At 43.1% G+C, this 17,123-nt stretch overlaps 1 protein-coding gene across 1 annotated transcript in view; it reads left to right on the forward strand.

The window, feature by feature from the left end:
- The window catches only part of FLACC1 (flagellum associated containing coiled-coil domains 1), a 29,939-nt gene extending 13,373 nt beyond the window's left edge, over window positions 1–16,566 (forward strand). Inside the window, exons 7-14 of the mRNA XM_069468766.1 lie at window positions 3,280–3,377; window positions 4,676–4,728; window positions 6,127–6,226; window positions 7,709–7,812; window positions 10,299–10,361; window positions 15,337–15,426; window positions 15,556–15,665; window positions 16,317–16,566. Coding sequence (XP_069324867.1) covers window positions 3,280–3,377; window positions 4,676–4,728; window positions 6,127–6,226; window positions 7,709–7,812; window positions 10,299–10,361; window positions 15,337–15,426; window positions 15,556–15,665; window positions 16,317–16,464 — 766 coding nt within the window. The 3' untranslated portion in view covers window positions 16,465–16,566. The remainder of the gene's footprint in view (window positions 1–3,279; window positions 3,378–4,675; window positions 4,729–6,126; window positions 6,227–7,708; window positions 7,813–10,298; window positions 10,362–15,336; window positions 15,427–15,555; window positions 15,666–16,316) is intronic.
- Window positions 16,567–17,123: the final 557 nt, after the last annotated feature.

The following is a 17,123-nucleotide window of genomic DNA, read 5'->3' on the forward strand; positions in this document are numbered from 1 at the left end:
CCCTGTTTTCTGACAACATGATCTTATATGGAGAAAACCCTAAAGACTCCACCAAAAAACTCTTAGAACTAAAAAACAAATTCAGTAAAACTGTAGGATACACAATCAACATACAAAAATCAGTAATGTTTCTATACCCCAACAATGAACTATCCAAAAAAGAAATCAAGAAAACAAACTTATTTACAATAACTACAAAAGAATGAATAAATTTAACCAAGGAGGTGAAAGACTTATACACTGAAAACCATAAGATGCTGATAATAGAAATTGAAGAAGACACAAATAAATGGAAAGATAAACCCATGTTTGTGAATTAGAAAAATTAATATTGTTAAAATGGCCATACTACCCAAAGTGATCTACAGATTCAGTGCAATCCCTGTCAAAATTCCAGTGTCATTTTTCATAGAAATAGAGACAATTTAAAAATTCTTATAGATCCACAAAAATCTTTCAATAGACAAGGCAATGCTAAGCAAAAAGAACAAAGCTGGAGATATCACACCACCTGATTTCAAACTATACTACAAAGTAATAGTAATTAAAACAGCATGGTACTGGCCAAAAAAATAGACACATAGACCAATGGAACAGAACAGAGAGCCCAGAAATGAACCCACGTGTGTACAGTCAATTGATTTTTGACAAAGGTGCCAAAAATATACAATCGTAAAAGGATAGTTTCTTCAATAAATGTGTCGGGAAAACTGGATATCCACATGCAGAGGAAGAAAATTGGACTCTCATCTCACAAGATATACAAAAAAAACCTCAAAATGGATCAAAGACTTAGGCATAAGACCAGAAACTGTAAAACTACTAGAAAGAAAACATAAAGGTGGCTGGGCCCTGTGGCTCATACCTGTAATCCTAGAACTTTGGGAGACCGACGTAGGAGAATCACTTGAGGTCAGGAGTTAGAGACCAGCCTAAGCAACAGCGAGACCCTGTCTCTACAAAAAATAGAAAAATCAGCCAGATGTGGCGGTGTGCACCTGTAGTCCCAGCTACTCAGGAGGCTGAGGCAGGAGGATAGCTTGAGCCCAGGAGTTTGAGGTTACAGTGAGCTGTATTGATGCCACTGCACTCTACCTGGGGCAACAGAGTAAGACTCTGTCTCTAAATAAATAAATAGCTACATGACATTGATCTGGGCAATGATTTTTCAGATTTAACCCCAAAAGCACAGGCAACAAAAGCAAAAATAGACAAATGGGATTACATCAAACTAAAAGGTTTCTAGACAGCAAAGGAAACAATTAACAGTGTAAAGAGACAACCTACAGATTAGGAGAAAATATTTATAAGCCATACGTCTAGTAAGGGGTTAATATCCAAAATATATAAGGAGCTCAAACAACTCAATAGCAAGAAAAAAAAATCCCATTAAAAAATCAACAAGGGATCCAAATAGACATTTCTCAAAAGAAGACATACAAATGGGCAACAGATATCTGAAAAAATTCTCAACATCACTAATATTTAGGGAAATGCAAATTAAAACAACATTGACCTATACCCTCACACCTGTCAGAATGGCTACTATCAAGAAGATGAAAGATATCAAGTGTTAGTGAGGATGTGGAGGAAAGGGAACAGGCACACACTGCTGATGGCATTGTAACTTTGTACAGCCATTATGGAAAACTGCATGGCAGGTCCTCAAGAAACTAAAAGTAGTAATACCATTATGATCCCACAGTCCCACTTCTGGGTATTTATCGAAAAGATTTAGAATCAGTTTGTCAAAGAGATGTTTGCAATCCCAAATTCATTGTATCACTATTTACAATAACCAAGTTATAGAATTAACCTAAGTGTCCATCAACCAATGAGTGGATAAACAAAATGTGGTATATATGCACAATGGAAAACTATCTAGCCTAAAATTTTGTCATTTGCATCAACATGGATGGAACTAGAGGACACTATGCTAAGTGAAATTAGCCAGGCACAGAAAGACAAACACCACCTGTTCTCACTTATATGTGGAATCTGAAACAAGAGAACCCACAGAAGCAGAGAGTAGAATGGTGGTTAAAGAGGCTGGGGGCTGGGAGGAATGGGGAGATGATGGTGAAAGGGTACAACATCTCAGACAGTAGATATACAGGATTTTTTTAGATCTATTTCACGACGTGGTGAATATAGTTAACAATATTGTACATTTCAAAATCGCTGAGAGTACATTTCAAATGTTGTCACCACAGAAAACATTAAGTATTTGAGGTGATATTTTAACTAGCTTGATTTAATTATTCCGTATTGTATTCATAAATCATATTACCTTTTACTCCATAAATATTAATATGTACAATTATAAAGTGTCCATTTGCAATATAAAAAGAAATCCTTGTAAAGAGACAGCACTTCTAGTTGATTCATAGCCTTTTATTTATGGATTCATTCTTTTATTTATAGACTTTATTTTTTAAGCAGTTATAAATTTACAGAAAAATTGAGGAGAATGTACAGAGATTTCCCATATATCTACTGCCCGTCCACACACATATCTTCCCTCATTATCAACATCCCCACCAGAGTGGTGCATTTGTTACAATTGATGAACCCACATTGACACCAAAAGTCCATAGTTTATTTTAGAGTTCACTCTCGGTGTTGTACATTCAATGGGTTGGACAAATGTGTGAGGACACGTATCCACCATTATAGTGTCATACAGAATAGTTTCATGGCCCTAAAAATCTGCTGTGCTCTGCCTATTCATGCCCCCCAAACCCGGGCAAACACTGATCCTTTTACTGTCTGCATAGTCTTGCCTTTTTCAGAATTTCATATAGTTGGAAACTTACAGTATGTAGCCTTTTCAGGCTGACTTCTTTCACTCCATGGTATGTGTCTAAGGTTCCTTCACGTCTTTTCATGGCTTGATAGCTCATATAGACGTTCATTTTAGCACTCATCTTAAACACTGCCAACATCTGCCGCCTGGGATGGAGGCTGAAGAGACCTTGGCTACTAAAATTATTCTGGGTACTAATGCAGCCCTGTTTCCCAAGTGAGCAAATGGCAAAAGTGAGCAAAGACTATGCTGACTGTTAGGGAAGAGCCTATGGCCCCACTGGCCCTATTCAAAACAGTGATTGCAGAAAAGAGGGGTCTTCTCACCCTCTGGATAGATGCCGGGAGAGTGCTTCAGGAAGTGAGGGCCCTACTTCCTGTGTGAGGGCAAAGGGGTAGGGTCAGGTCACTGTCACAGCTCAGCCCTGGACTTCTTTTCACTGATGAGTGTGGCCTTCTCTGGGGGTCCCACAGGGAGCTCAAAGAGGCTCACAAAGCAGAGATCAGTGAGTTGGAGAACAACTACAGAGCAACCTTGAAGGAGGAGAAGTTGGCTGCCCAAAAGAAGCTAGGTACTGTTGGGACCGGGGAGAATGACCCTGGGTGAAGGGACAAGAGGCTACTCTGTGGGTTTAGGGCCAAGGAACTCCGTGGCCATGGATGGGCTGTGGAAGGGAAGAAAGTGACTAAAAATGAAACTGAAAAGAGGAAAAACCATGTCTACCAATGTCCTTCCTTTTCCTGGAAGATCTGAACAAAGTTCCTTCCTATTTCCCCGTCTGGAAAGTGAGGACAAAAATATCTGCCCTTAACAGTGTGATGAGAGCGTGAGAGTATTTTTTAAAGTTCAACAAATATAATACTATTTCAATTCAGCAAGTTTCCTCACCTTATATGATAGTATTTCATTAAATTCTCACTGACAACTTTGATTTTATCCCCTTATAATGCATAAGGGTTGTACTGGCCAGATATCTCATTTGTTTATGCTGCCCTTGGAAAGGGCCAAGTGTGTATCCTTCAGAATTCCAGGTGGGTAGACTAATCTCCACAGAGAAAAGGAGAAATTCTATGACCTTCTTCCTTAATTTTGCCTTAAATATTTTTAAATGTTATCCTTTTTTTTTTTTTTTTTTTTTTTTGAGACAGAGTCTCACTCTGTTGCCCAGGCTAGAGTGCCGTGGCATCAGCTTAGCTCACAGCAACCTCAAACTCCTGGGCTCAAGTGATCCTCCTGCCTCAGCCTCCCGAGTAGCTGGGACTATAGGCATGTGCCACCATGCCCGGCTAATTTTTTCTGTATATTTTTAGTTGTCCATATAATTTCTTTCTATTTTTAGTAGAGACGGTGTCTTGCTCTTGCTCAGGCTGGTCTCAAACTCCTGAGCTCAAACGATCCACCCGTCTCGGCCTCCCAGAGTGCTAGAATTACAGGCATGAGCCACCTCGCCGAGCCTTAAAGATGGTATCTTATTTATACTTTATACTTTGCTAATTTTCCAATGTAGTATTTTAATAATCAGCCCAAAATGGAAATGTTTTTTAAAAAAGAAGCAAAGGCATGCTACTAGGTTTTGTTCCTCTTTTTCCACAGATATTGGTTTACCCCTGGGGATTAGTTCTCAGACGTGATGTGTAATCAAAATCCAGCAAATACTAGGCCCCTCTCCTGACACCCCAATTCAGTGGGTTTAGGGTGGGGTCCAGGCATTTGCATTTCTAATAAGTTTTCAGGGTGATTTCTGGGGCACACAAAGGTTTCACTGTCTGGGGGATGAGTTTGGGGTGGGAAGGTGTGCAGGAGAACTCACACTGGAATTTGAAAACGTGCAAATAATCATGACCTTGTTGTTGTTTTCCTTTTGTCCAGACGAGATGGAAAAGGAAAATAAGTATTTGAAGAATATGTTTCATCTGTATCAGGTGAGACACAGAGCTCCTTGCTGGGTGATGAGAGTGAGAGGAGCAAGGCTCGTTCCTGGCTGTAGCGCTGGGATGAATCCGGAGCTCCTGTCCGGAGAATAATGTCCTGAAACTCCAGTATCCTTGGACCTAAGTGGCACTAACTGCACCCAGGGAGAAGTGTAAGCCCGATGGCTTCTGTGCATGACAAGTCAGTCACCCAGTCTCTAAAGAGGCCCACCAAAAAATATGTTTGTGATTACAAAAGTGATAGCTGCTCGTTGTTTTTTAAAAAATGGAAATACAAAGCCAACAACAGCGATGACAAAAAGAAATATCACCACCCAAGACAACCACTGTTAATATTTGTACTTTGTTAAAATTCTGTGGGTTTAGGGCCAAGGAAGTTGAGATCACACTATATAAAAATCCATATACATTTTTGTATCCTCTTTTCATCAGGCGTTTCAGAAGCTTTCCCCTCCTTTTTATGACTAGATATTATGCTAATGAAACAGCCATTGGCCATTCACTGTTTCCCTACTACTGGCCATTTGAGTTATTTCCAATTGCTTGCTGTAATGGTAATAAAACTTTGAATATCTTTGATTCTAGAAGTAGAGTGCTGGGTCAAAAGGAATAAATTATTTTAAAGGCTTTTAATAGATTTGGCCAAATGGCCCTCCACAAAGACTGAATCACTTTGCACGCCCACAAGCAGAGAGCATGGAGTGCTCCAGCCATCTCAGAACATCTCAGGAGACCCCTCAGTGCCAGGCAAACAAGGATGGCTGGTCACTCTACCAAAGGTTAAACACCACCACTCACAGTTTCACTTTGGAACTTATATCCAAAACTCCTTTTTCAAGATACTCCTTGATGCAGTCAGGGAAAACATCACAGATCAGAGCCTAAGAAGTGTGAGTGGTGAATAGAATCGGCTGGGTGTGAATCCTACTGCTAACCTGACAAGGAAGGGAGTCAGTGTCGTTGGATCCTGCTAGCAGCATCCAGAGCTGGGCTGTCCCCATGCTCGTGAAGTCGGAGCCAACCAACAGGACTGGCATTGAGTCAGGCTTATTAAACCGCAACCACAGAAGGAAGTTAGATTTGCTGAGAAAAAAATGGACACTGAAAAACATCCCATTGTTTTCTGTGTGTTCAAATTAACTACTAGGCATCATTTGCTGTGCATCTTGACCGTGAGGGTCCCACAAGCTCTCTGCTGGGCAGGGCTGGAATTTATTTCCCACCAGTCACCTGGGAGGGGCCCCTCAGTGACGGAAGCTGCCCAGGGCACAATGCTGTGCCATGGCCAGTGTGCAGCGCTGGGCAGGGCCCACCCTAGGAAGTTTGCAGCTTCTCCAGGTCTCCCTTGTCTAGGACAATTCTCTTCATGGCAGCTTTGTGCCTCCACAGGATAGCATTTATGATGAAATGGAAGACAAATGGTCAAAGCGGAAGGCAGAATGGGAGAAAGATGAGAAGTTAGAGCGGGAAAAGATGCTCCTACAGCAAAGTGAGTACAGAAACTTCTAGTTTTTTGAGGACAAGTGTACCAAAAAACGACCATGAAGCTTGGTCTTCACTTGAGGAAAGTATTTACTGCGGGTGACGGGCCACATGCTAGATTCCTGAATGGAAGGTGCCCTGGAGTTTTCAACAAAGCAAAGTGACAACAAGGGCAGGGTCTTTTTTGAAGTTCAAACACCTGATTTAAGGGGAGGGGATCTAAGCCTACACCTTTCCAAAACTTACCGGGTCCAAGTTTGCCCATGATGGGCTGGAACAAATGTTGGACTTGCTACAGGGACTACAGGCTTTGTTGTCTAGATACAGGGGACCCCAAAGTTCCAAGAATTCTGGAATTAGAACGTGAAATATTCATTTGTACGTGGAGGGAGGAACAATACAATCCATTATACCAAGAGCTTCTATACCCCCACATCTCCCACAAAGGAATGTGTTTGGTAAATATTTTTAATAGTCTCAGCACTTAACACAGAGCCTGGATCATACGAAGTATCCTACAGGCGCACCTCCCCCTCACTGAGCACCTTCATAAATGGGAAAAAGCAGTGAGGGATGTGTGGGACTGCCCCAGGCCTAGGAGACTAGATGAGGCAGGAGTGGGGCTTCTACAGACCAATTCTGCATCCTACTCCCAACCCCATTCATCTTGTATTTAGTTGATTTTAACAGGTCACCCATTTAAATGCAGATACTCAGTGGGAAAGTTAATTCACATTCAGGTGGAGACTCTGACCTCCAGAGGTAACAAGAAGCCCTGTAATTAAGGCGGGGGAAGGGACCTGGAGCTACTCCTGTTTGAGGCTTTACCTGCAACAACACCCAGGTCACCTCCCAGATTTCTAGCTACTCATATGACACTTGTCCCTTGTTGTCAAAGTCTAGGGTGTAAGCACTCATTTGAAAGACCAGATGCCAGCTGCTCACCGTGCCACACAGTCCAGAGAGACTCCCTGTCCATCCCCAGAATTGCGACACTGAGGAAATCTGTGTTTCCCTTCCCCACCTCCTGACCTTCATCTCACTTGATATTGGGGCTCTGCTGGCAGATCTCTCTGCCAGGGAAAACAGTTTAAGGGCTACACCAGGGCTCAGTACAGATGAATGTTACTGCTGGCAAAGTCACAGTAGCCAAGAGCTTTATTTTAAGACAAGGATATCCAAGGAAGCATAGTGGTTGCTCTAGCACAGTGAATGCACAAAATAATAAGCAACAGATCCAAAACAAACTACACACAAAAAACCAGTGATGGTGGTGGTAAATCTCTATGACTAACGCGATTGAGGACAACCACCACGCTCACCTCACACTCAAGCATCTCGGGTGGGTGTCAGAGGCTGGACAGCAGGCTGAAAGGACCTTGAGTTTGACCCAGTCTGAATTGCTTTTATCTTCAGATATTCTGGGTTTCTCTCTGCACCAGCTTTTCCCACATTTACACATACATGTGCTTTCCTCTCACCTCCACAGAAAATAAAATGACAAAAAAGTTTGAGTTAGAGTCAGAAGAAGAAAAGAAGAAAATAAATGAATCCTACAGTGCTGTCTTTGAGAACTTCATTCGAGAGAAGGAGGTAACTCAGCCCAAAGCACATCAGTGGTTGAATGTGTAGTCCAGGCAGTATATCCGAGTTCCCAGGTGTGCTCTGTAGTTAGGTGATCTTTCTGTCTTTATGGAAATATTCCTCTTTTCCCAGGTTGCCTGGAAACATATGCAAGTAGACTGACAGTCTTTCTGTCCTTTATTTAGCTAGACACTCTTATCACAGGCTAGGCAATCTTACCACTGGGTTATTGGACGGTCTTACCACAGGCTAGACAGTCTTACCACAGGCTAGACAGTCCTACCATAGAGATATTGGACAGTCTTACCACAGGCTAGACAGTCCTACCACAGAGTTATTGGACAGTCGTACCATGGGCTAGACAATCTTGCCACAGTTATAGGACAGTCTTACCACTGGGTTATTGGATTGTCTTACCACAGGTCAGACAGTCCTAACACAGAGTTATCAGACAATCTTACTATAGGATAGACAATCTTACCACAGGCTAGACAGTCCTACCACAGAGCTATTGGATCATCTTACCACACACTAGACACAGTTATTGGCAGTCTTACCACAGACTAGATAGTCTTACACAGAGTTGTTGGAAAGTCTTATCACAGACTAGACAGTCTTACCACAAGGTTATTGGGATGAAAATTGCGATTAACAGAAAACAACAGAATGCTAAATGTGCAGAACCTGAAATTTTCTATTTTGCCCAAATCCCATCTCCGAATGTCCTTCTTATCCTTGCCTATAGCTGCTATAGCTGTAGTGCTATTACTGGACTCTAGGGCAGTAGAGGTTTAACTTTACAAGAAATTGCCAAATTATTTTCCAAAGTAGTTGCACCATTTAACTCTTGCATCTTAAATATATGAGGATTCTAGTTGCTCTACACCCTCCAAAAATTAGTCCTGCCAATCTTTTAATTTTGGCCATACCAGTGGGTATGAAGTAATACTTCATTATGGTTTTAGTTTCCCTGATGATTATGTTAGGCAATTTTTCATGTGCTTACTGGACCATTCATATGTCTTCTTTTGTAAAGTGTCTGTTCAAGTCTCTTGTCATCTGAAGAAATTAGAGTTGCTTTAGTACATTGTATGGTATGTGAATTATATTTCAGTAAAACTGTTTTTTAAAAAAAAATTAGAGTTGCTTGTCTTTTTATTATTGGCATGTAGGAGCACTTTTCATATTGTAGATACAAGTTTTCTGTCAGACATACATGTTGCAAGTATTGGCTCCCAGTCTGTGGTTTGCCTTTTCGTTTTATTAATGATGTCGTTCAATGTGCAGTTTTTAATTATTTTATTTTATTTTTTTATTTTTTTGAGACAGAGTCTTGTTCTGTTGCCCAGGCTAGAGTGCCGTGGCATCAGCTTAGCTCACAGCAACCTCAAACTCCTGGGTTTAAGGGATCCTTCTGCCTCAGCCTCCCTAGTAGCTGGGACTACAGGCATGTGCCACCATGCCCGACTAATTTTTTTCTAAATATATTTTTAGCTGTCCATATAATTTCTTTCTATTTTTAGTAGAGATGGGGTCTCACTCTTGCTCAGGCTGGTCTCGAACTCCTGGCCTCAAGTGATCGATCCTCCCACCTCAGCCTCCCAGAGTGCTAGGATTACAGGCGTGAGCCACTGCACCCGGCCCAGTTTTTAATTTTGATCAAAGGCAAATTATCAATTTTTTTATTTTTATGGTTACAGTTTTTTGTGTCCTCTCTACAAAATCTTTGCTTATTCGAAGGTCATAAAGATATTCTAATTTTTTAGAAGCTTTGTAATTTTAGCTTCTATGATTCTATGACTCATTTTGAATAATTTTTGTGCATAAAGTGGAGGTCATAGTTCATTTTTTTTTTCCTTATGAATATCCAATTGTTCCAGAACCATTTTTTGAAAAAACTTTCCTTTCCCTGTTGAGTTGCCTTGGTGTCTTTGTCGCATTTTGGTGGTGGGGGGTCAGACTCTCCATTCTGTTCCATTTGATTGTTTGTCTATACTTAGGTCAACAACACATTGTCTTAATTACTGAAGCCTGAGTAGTAGTAAAGATCATTTAACTAGTTTCCTATTGTTTTTCAAGATTATTTTATTTTTCTACATCCTTTGTTTTTTATATAAATTTTAGAACTAGCTTGTCAATGTGGAGTTAGTTTGCCAAGACAGCCTACTGCTATTTTGACTGGGAATGCATTGAGTCTAAAGATTAATCTGTGGAGAATTGAATTTTTAACAGTACTGAATATGTACACTGACTTTTAAAAAGCTTTTGATGAAAACATTTCTTTTAATATTTGTCAATGTGATAAAGTTGCACGTACATAAGATTTTCATTAACCTCAACATGTCATGTCATTAGTTTATAATGTGTGCTTCATTATACCAATGTCTAAGCTTTGGTGAATATTATATTTCTGAATCCTATTCTGGCTTTCTTAACTTCCTGAAAAAAGTGTCAGAACCACAGTGCTGACCTTTTCCAAATAAAATTGTTTTTAGGAGCTCTTGAAACAACATGACAGTGACACCTTGCAAATAGAGGAGCTGAGAAAGAGCAAGGCGGTAAGCTTTGTCATCCTTCCCTGTGCACTTGGCGTCTTACAAATGCATCTGTAAAATGATAGACTCTCAGTAAAATGGAATCTATGATAATTTTTCTAAAACCAATAAAGAATGGAAGACCTAAAGCTGAATTTATTGAACTCAGTAAGTCAAGGAGGAGTTTTGAAACAGTCCGTAAAACAAAGCCAGTGGTGTCCTTTTAGAGTAAGATTTGAGCAAATGTATTAGCAATATACTGTGTGATCTTCAATTGTGAATGCCTTTCCTTTCTAGCAAGCTTCAAACCACAAGAGGACTTTGAATTATAAAATGCCAAGTCCCTCCCTTTGAACTCTGAAAGGTATAAAACTGTCCCCTGTGGCACTCTGTCTCCAAGCCTCTCCTTAAAACTCTTGAGTTGTACCCCACAGATGACAGCTTCCTCAAGGAACTCTACGCTTCTGGGACAAATTGTGGCACTTTGTGGGAGCCAGCTGCAGAGAACAGCTGTTCAAACCCACAAAATGACTTGTGGTTCTTTCTTCCCTGGGAATTTAATTTAGATCCAGAATGGGTGTTTGGGAAAAGATTAGTCGTTATGAAGACATTATAAAGGAATGATATCTAAGGCCCAGGCGGGACTTCTGTTTGAGGGGCAAACAGACCGGGATGTCCTACAAGCTAAAGAAATGGGCTTTGGAGCCAGGTAGACCCAGTATAGTACGATAATTGTTTCAATGAGCTTGTCTACTAATTCTACCTGGGTCTGTTTCTATTTATTGATTTTTCTCCTCATTTATGGTCATATTGTTTACGTGCCTGGAAGTTTTTTTTTTTTTTTTTATTGGATGCCAGCCATTGTGAAGTTCACCTTATTGGGTGCTGAATATTTTTATATTCATTTAAAGATTCTTGAGCTTTACCCTAGGATGCAGTTAAGTAACTTGGAAACAGTTTGATCCTCTCGAGGCTTGCTTTTAAGCTTTGTTAGGCAGAATTAAAGCAGTCTTTAGGGCAGAACTAATTTGTCTCACTACTGAGGTAACCCCCTTCTGAGTACTCTATGCAATGCCCTTGGCGTTAGGTTTTTCTACTCTGGCTGGGGGACTATGAAACTATTCCAGTCCTGTGTTGGCTCCAGGCATTGTTCCATCTTCTCTTTGCTGGTGGTTCTCTCCCCCAACTTCTTCTTCTCTTTCTTCCCCCCATCACTCTGCCCCTGAGGCACTGGCCTCCTTGCTGTTTCTTTAACGGGCCGGGATGCTCCTGCCTAGGGCGCCTGTGTTCTAGATAGTCTCTCTTCCTGGAAAGCTCTTTCCCAGAAATCCACATGACTGACTAACGTTCCTCCTTCCGGTCTTTACTCAAATGCCGCCTGCTCAGCAGCCACTCTACGTAAGGGCTCAGCTCCTGCCCCAGCGCTGCCTTTTTTCTGTTTTATTTTTTTACACAGATTTATTATCTTCTAAGCTGATAAACTCAATGAAGGCAGGGATGTTTTTCTGTTTTCTTTGCTATTAATCCCCAGTTCCTAGAACAGCGCCTGGCACATCACGGGCATTCAGTAAATAGTAATTGATTTTTGAATGAATACATGAAAGAAAGAATGCAAAGTAACCTGGTATAGTGCTTTGCATAACGCAACTGCAGTACATGATGGCATCTCCCAAGTTCATACGGCTTAGGAGGGTGCTCATTACATGGGAGGAGCTCTAGGGCTCTGAGGACATGCAGCAGTTACGTGGGGCTGACACCTGGAAGCAGAGACTTACCTAGTTTATTCTTTTAGCCTCTTCTGCACCTAACAGAATGCATATGGAGCTTCTAGGTGCTGATTATGAGGTACTACAAAGATCATAAATAGGGAAAAACAGACATATTTACGCTAAAATATAAGCATAATGTAATTCCTCTGGAGGAAAGAAACGCTGATTGGTGGAGTGGGCGATAGGGTCACGAAGGTTACCGTATGGCCTTTTAGCTGGTTTTGACAGGTGAGGAGTGGTTCTGAATCTCAGAATGTGGAGAGGGTGAGGGTGGAGGTCCAACCTGAAAGATGAATGTAAGTAAAGTTGGGGACATAATGAAAGGACCTGGTGTATGAAAAGAACAGCAAGGCAGATTAGGAAAGGTACTAATGGCCAGCGGCTGAGAGGCTTTGAGTTCCAGCTGGAATGTCACACTCGCATGGCACCACGGGCCACCCTTTGCTGGATTCACTTACAAGGCTACGGGGCAGGAAGCACAGCCTGCCAGGGGGGCAGAATCGGGGGATTCCTCTTCTGTGGGAGCCTCGTAACAGCTCTCACAGTGGTCCAGGGCTAGTCTCATGTGGCCCCAGAAGAAACAGCTCAGGTGAGGAGAAATGAGACTCACATAGGTGAGCACAGGAGCTATCCTGGCTTAGAAGCCTGTCGTCCAATATCTTTGTCACAGATCCACGGGCATATCTTCCAGGTCATGCCCAGTTACAAGAGTCCCTGCCCCCAGGGAAGCCCAAAGCCGTGGCCTCCTACCAGGTGCTGGTGTGCCCCCTAGGCCTCCCAGGGCAGATGCAGTTCACCAGCCTGGGATTGTTTCACTCTAAGCAGTGTCGCCCACTGGCATTCCACCTTTAACACAGCTTTCCAGAAGAACAGAACAGAAAGTGAACCCAGCGTCCGGTTTGCCCATAGATAAAGACAAGGAGGTCTTTTTGTTTGTTTTTGTTTAATGCTGCACCCATAGGAACTTCAGTAGCCCCATTCATCATCACAAGAAGTCTGGATTTAATTCTGTCATTGGTGGGAGCCACTGGAGTTTTGGCAGGAAGAGAGCATCACTTGGGAAAAGAACTCTGCAGCAATGCAGAGGACAGAGTCTGAAGAGGGAAAAGAGGGGAGGCGGGACCTGTTGGAAGGGTCACCTCCCTTTTCCCCTCAGTCTAGCTTCTGCTCCCACTCCAACCACGGAAACCGCTCTTGTTAAAATCACCAGTAACTTCCAAGTTGCCAAATCCTCCCTCACTTGAGTTGGCAGTAGCAGGTGCGGTGGATCACTCCTTCCTTGAAACACTCACCTCTCTGGGCTTCCATAGACTTCTGGGGTTTCCTTTACCTCCTTGGCCACTTCTTCTCAATCTCCTTGGCTAGGTCCTCCCATCCACCTAACCCCAAGTCCTGGAATGTTTCAGGGCTTGGTCCTTGACCCCACTTCTTTTTTTTTTTTTTTTTTTTTTTTTTTGAGACAGAGTCTCACTTTGTTGCCCAGGCTAGAGTGAGTGCTGTGGCATCAGCCTAGCTCACAGCAACCTCAAACTCCTGGGCTCAAGCGATCCTCCTGCCTCAGCCTCCCGAGTAGCTGGGACTACAGGCATGCGCCACTATGCCCGGCTAATTTTTCTATATATATATTTTTAGTTGTCCATATAATTTTTTTCTATTTTTAGTAGAGATGGGGTCTCGCTCTTGCTCAGGCTGGTCTCAAACTCCTGACCTTGAACGATCCACCCGCCTCGGCCTCCCAGAGTGCTAGGATTACAGGTGTGAGCCACCGCGCCCGGCCGACCCCACTTCTTTATCTCCTCTTTCTCCTGAGGTGCGTTCATCTCTCCACATAGATGGAAAAGCTGTCTCTGTGCCAACACCTGAGGTTGATACCTCCAGCCTCACCCCTCCTCTGAGCCCCAGGCCTGCACATCCAGCTGCCCTCTTGACATTTCCACATAGGTGACTTACAGACACCTCAAAATTCACACGTTAATGCCAGCCTTGATTTTCCACCAGAGATTTGAGTCCCCAAATTGTCAGGTCTCTCAGCTGTTCAAGCCTAGACCTAAAGTCATCCCTGATTCTTCCTTCCTGTCACTCTCCCACATCCAACCCATCAGCGTCAGCCAGTCCTCTATAGCATATCCCAAATTCATCCCCTGCTCTCCAACTCTGTTGCCACCGTACCCTCATCCATCATTTCTCACCTGCACCACAGTAGCACCCCCTCCTGAGCCCCCTCTCCCTTGCCCCTCTAATCCATTCTCCACAGAGCGGTGACATGCGTGCAGGCACCCTTTGATGGCATGCCATTGTTCTCAGGTGACCTGGCCTCTCAGGTACGACCTGGCTCCTCTGGATCTCCTCACCTTGGCCCATGCTCCTGCCTGCTGTCTCTATTCTGGCCATGCTGGTGCTCCTTCAGGTCCTCAAATGCACTAAGCATTTGCCTTCTAAGAACCTTTGCCCAGGCTCCTATTCATTCTTTAGTAGAGGGTTTTTTTAATTGACAGACTATTTTTAGAGCACTTTTAGGTTCATAAAGAAACTAAGTAGAAGAGTAGAAGAACTAAGTAGAAGAACTAACAGAGAGTTCCCATATACTCCCCAACCCCACATCACAGTTTCCCCTATTACTAACATCTTGGATCAGGGTGGTACTTTAGTTACAATTGATGAGCCAATACTGATGCATTATTATTAACTAGAGCCCACAGTTTACATTGGGGTTCACTGTTTGTGTTGTCCATTCTATGGGTTTTGCCTAATGCATCACGTTATGTGTACACCACTGCAGTATCATACAGAATAGTTTTGCTGCTCTAAAAATACCCTCTGCCCTCCCCCGCCCCCCACTTTCATCCCTCCCTTCCCTTCCCAACCCCCTGGCAGCCACTAATCCTTTTACTATCTCTATATTTTTGCCTTTTCCAAGGTGTCATATAGTTGGGATCAGTAGTAGGTATTTAATAAAGACTTGTGCAGTGGATGAATGGCTGAGAGCCATTGTAACGTTCCCTGTGAGCTCTGGTGGGGGCTGGCTCTGCAGCAGTGACAGTGAGGCTGAAGACAAGGGTACAGATGGGCACGACAGAGAGCGGGTAGAATTAACAGGGTGTGGCGACTGGCCGTGAGTGGTGCAGGAGGAGTGGCTGAAGTCATTGCTTTGCATTCTAGTCCAAGTGTCCTGGAGAAGAAAATAAATAGATAGACACCAGTATGACGTCTTGAAACAATTTCTTCTGCAGGTCATAGAGGAAGAGTTGCAGGCACAAGCTCTTATCTTAGAGTCACTTAACACAAACCTCTACCATACCCAGTTGGAACTCCAGAGAGAGGTGAGTCCTGGCTGGAGGGGGGATGGGGGTTGGGGGAGGATCTCGAGTCTCTGTACCGCTCTGTCATGTGGCTCTGCCCTGGATGGTGCTGGGTTTGAAAAGATAGCTATTAAAATGTATGTCTTTCAGAAAACTGCGGTGGGAAATCTGGAGAAAATGCTGCAGACCAAGCTTGCCGAAGCTGAGGACAAGTATAAATACACCATACAGAGCCTGACACAGGAAAACAATCATCTAAGGTGTGGATGCTGCTGCTCAAAAAGATGCGGCTGATTGTCTTGAGGAGTGGGAAGGAGTGCGAGTGAGGAGTAGGTTAGGAAGATGAGCCAGGTACTCCCTGGTGACGTCAAGGCAGAGGCACTTTCCAGAGGAGGGTATGTCGCTCTGGCCTGGGCACAGAGTAAACTGCAGAGGCCAGACGGTTCATCCAAGGTGAAGCGGGGCTGTGTCTAGACTTCTCTCCTTTACCTGTGTCTCCATCTATATGCAAAACAACACAGGAAATTTATCTGCCAGTTTCTGAGTTTATTTAGTTCTGTAGCTGAGGGTCATTTTCAAATCCTCTGAGTTTGGTGGTTTAGCCTTAGATCCAGCTGCTTCTGGTGCCTGTGGAAATCAACTGCTATCAGAAATTATACCCTTACCTGAATATGCATCTTAAATCATCAAAAGAAATTTTGGTCTATACTTTAATAAAGGAAAGGTATTCATTGCATAGTAGAAAGTTCCTCACATGGGAATTTGGTCACTAAATTCAAAACCACTGCAAGTAATGAGTGAGACTGCCCCTGATGAAGGAGTAAAGCCACGTTTCTCCCCGCTCCCCAAATATCCTATACCCTTTCTACCTTTCGAGTCTGTGGTGATACATGTTCCCTTTCCTTTTACAGGCAAAATATAATTGCCAAGAATGAAGAAATTTTTGAAGGACGTTCTAGGAGATTGGCTTCTAGTCCTGCTTATGAAGATGATTCTGACACCTTAGAAGATGATAATAGCAAAGGGCAAGAATCAGAAACAAAAAGTTGCTCTCTGTAGCTGAAGATGGTGGGCACACCATCCTGTAGGCCTAGGGAACTCCTGTGAGTTTTTCTTGAGAAATGCATATAATGAGTTTGGTTCCTGGGTTGCTCTGACTCTGTTTTTGTCTCTTCACAATTTGCTTTCTTCTGAGCGGCTGGGAAAGTTTGACTTCTCATCTCAGCTGCACAGCTTATCACGACTCTTCATTGCAAAGCCATGTCCTCTGTACCTGGAACTGAGCTTTCTCTGGGCTTTGTACCATTTCCCAACCCCCCCCACCTTTTCATATTTCATTAGAAAGGGACTGATTTGGAGGCCTTCTTCCTGCTGAACGTTGATTGTGTTTTGGCATGTATCATGTGTCCCCTCGGGACTTTTGCTAGCCAAAAAGATAATTTATTGATTTGATTTGGAAATCTTTTTCTTTTATGCACGTCTCCCTCCCTTTCTCGCCTCTCAATCATGTTCCCTAACCTATGACTTAGGAGGAATTTCTGATGATTCTTCCCACCTTCCCTAAATCATCACCAGAATTCAAATGCCCACAGGGCAGGCAACGTGAGTAAGTGAAGTGGGCTGAACGTGAGGAAAAACAATCCGCCAGGGAGGAGGTGGGGCGGGGTTGGGGCCGAGCGGGTGGAGCTTGTTGAATGGCAGGGTGCGCGCCTGTCGGA

Source organism: Eulemur rufifrons, chromosome 1 (genome assembly GCF_041146395.1).
Source record: "Eulemur rufifrons isolate Redbay chromosome 1, OSU_ERuf_1, whole genome shotgun sequence".
NCBI classification, from domain to species: Eukaryota; Metazoa; Chordata; class Mammalia; order Primates; family Lemuridae; genus Eulemur; species Eulemur rufifrons.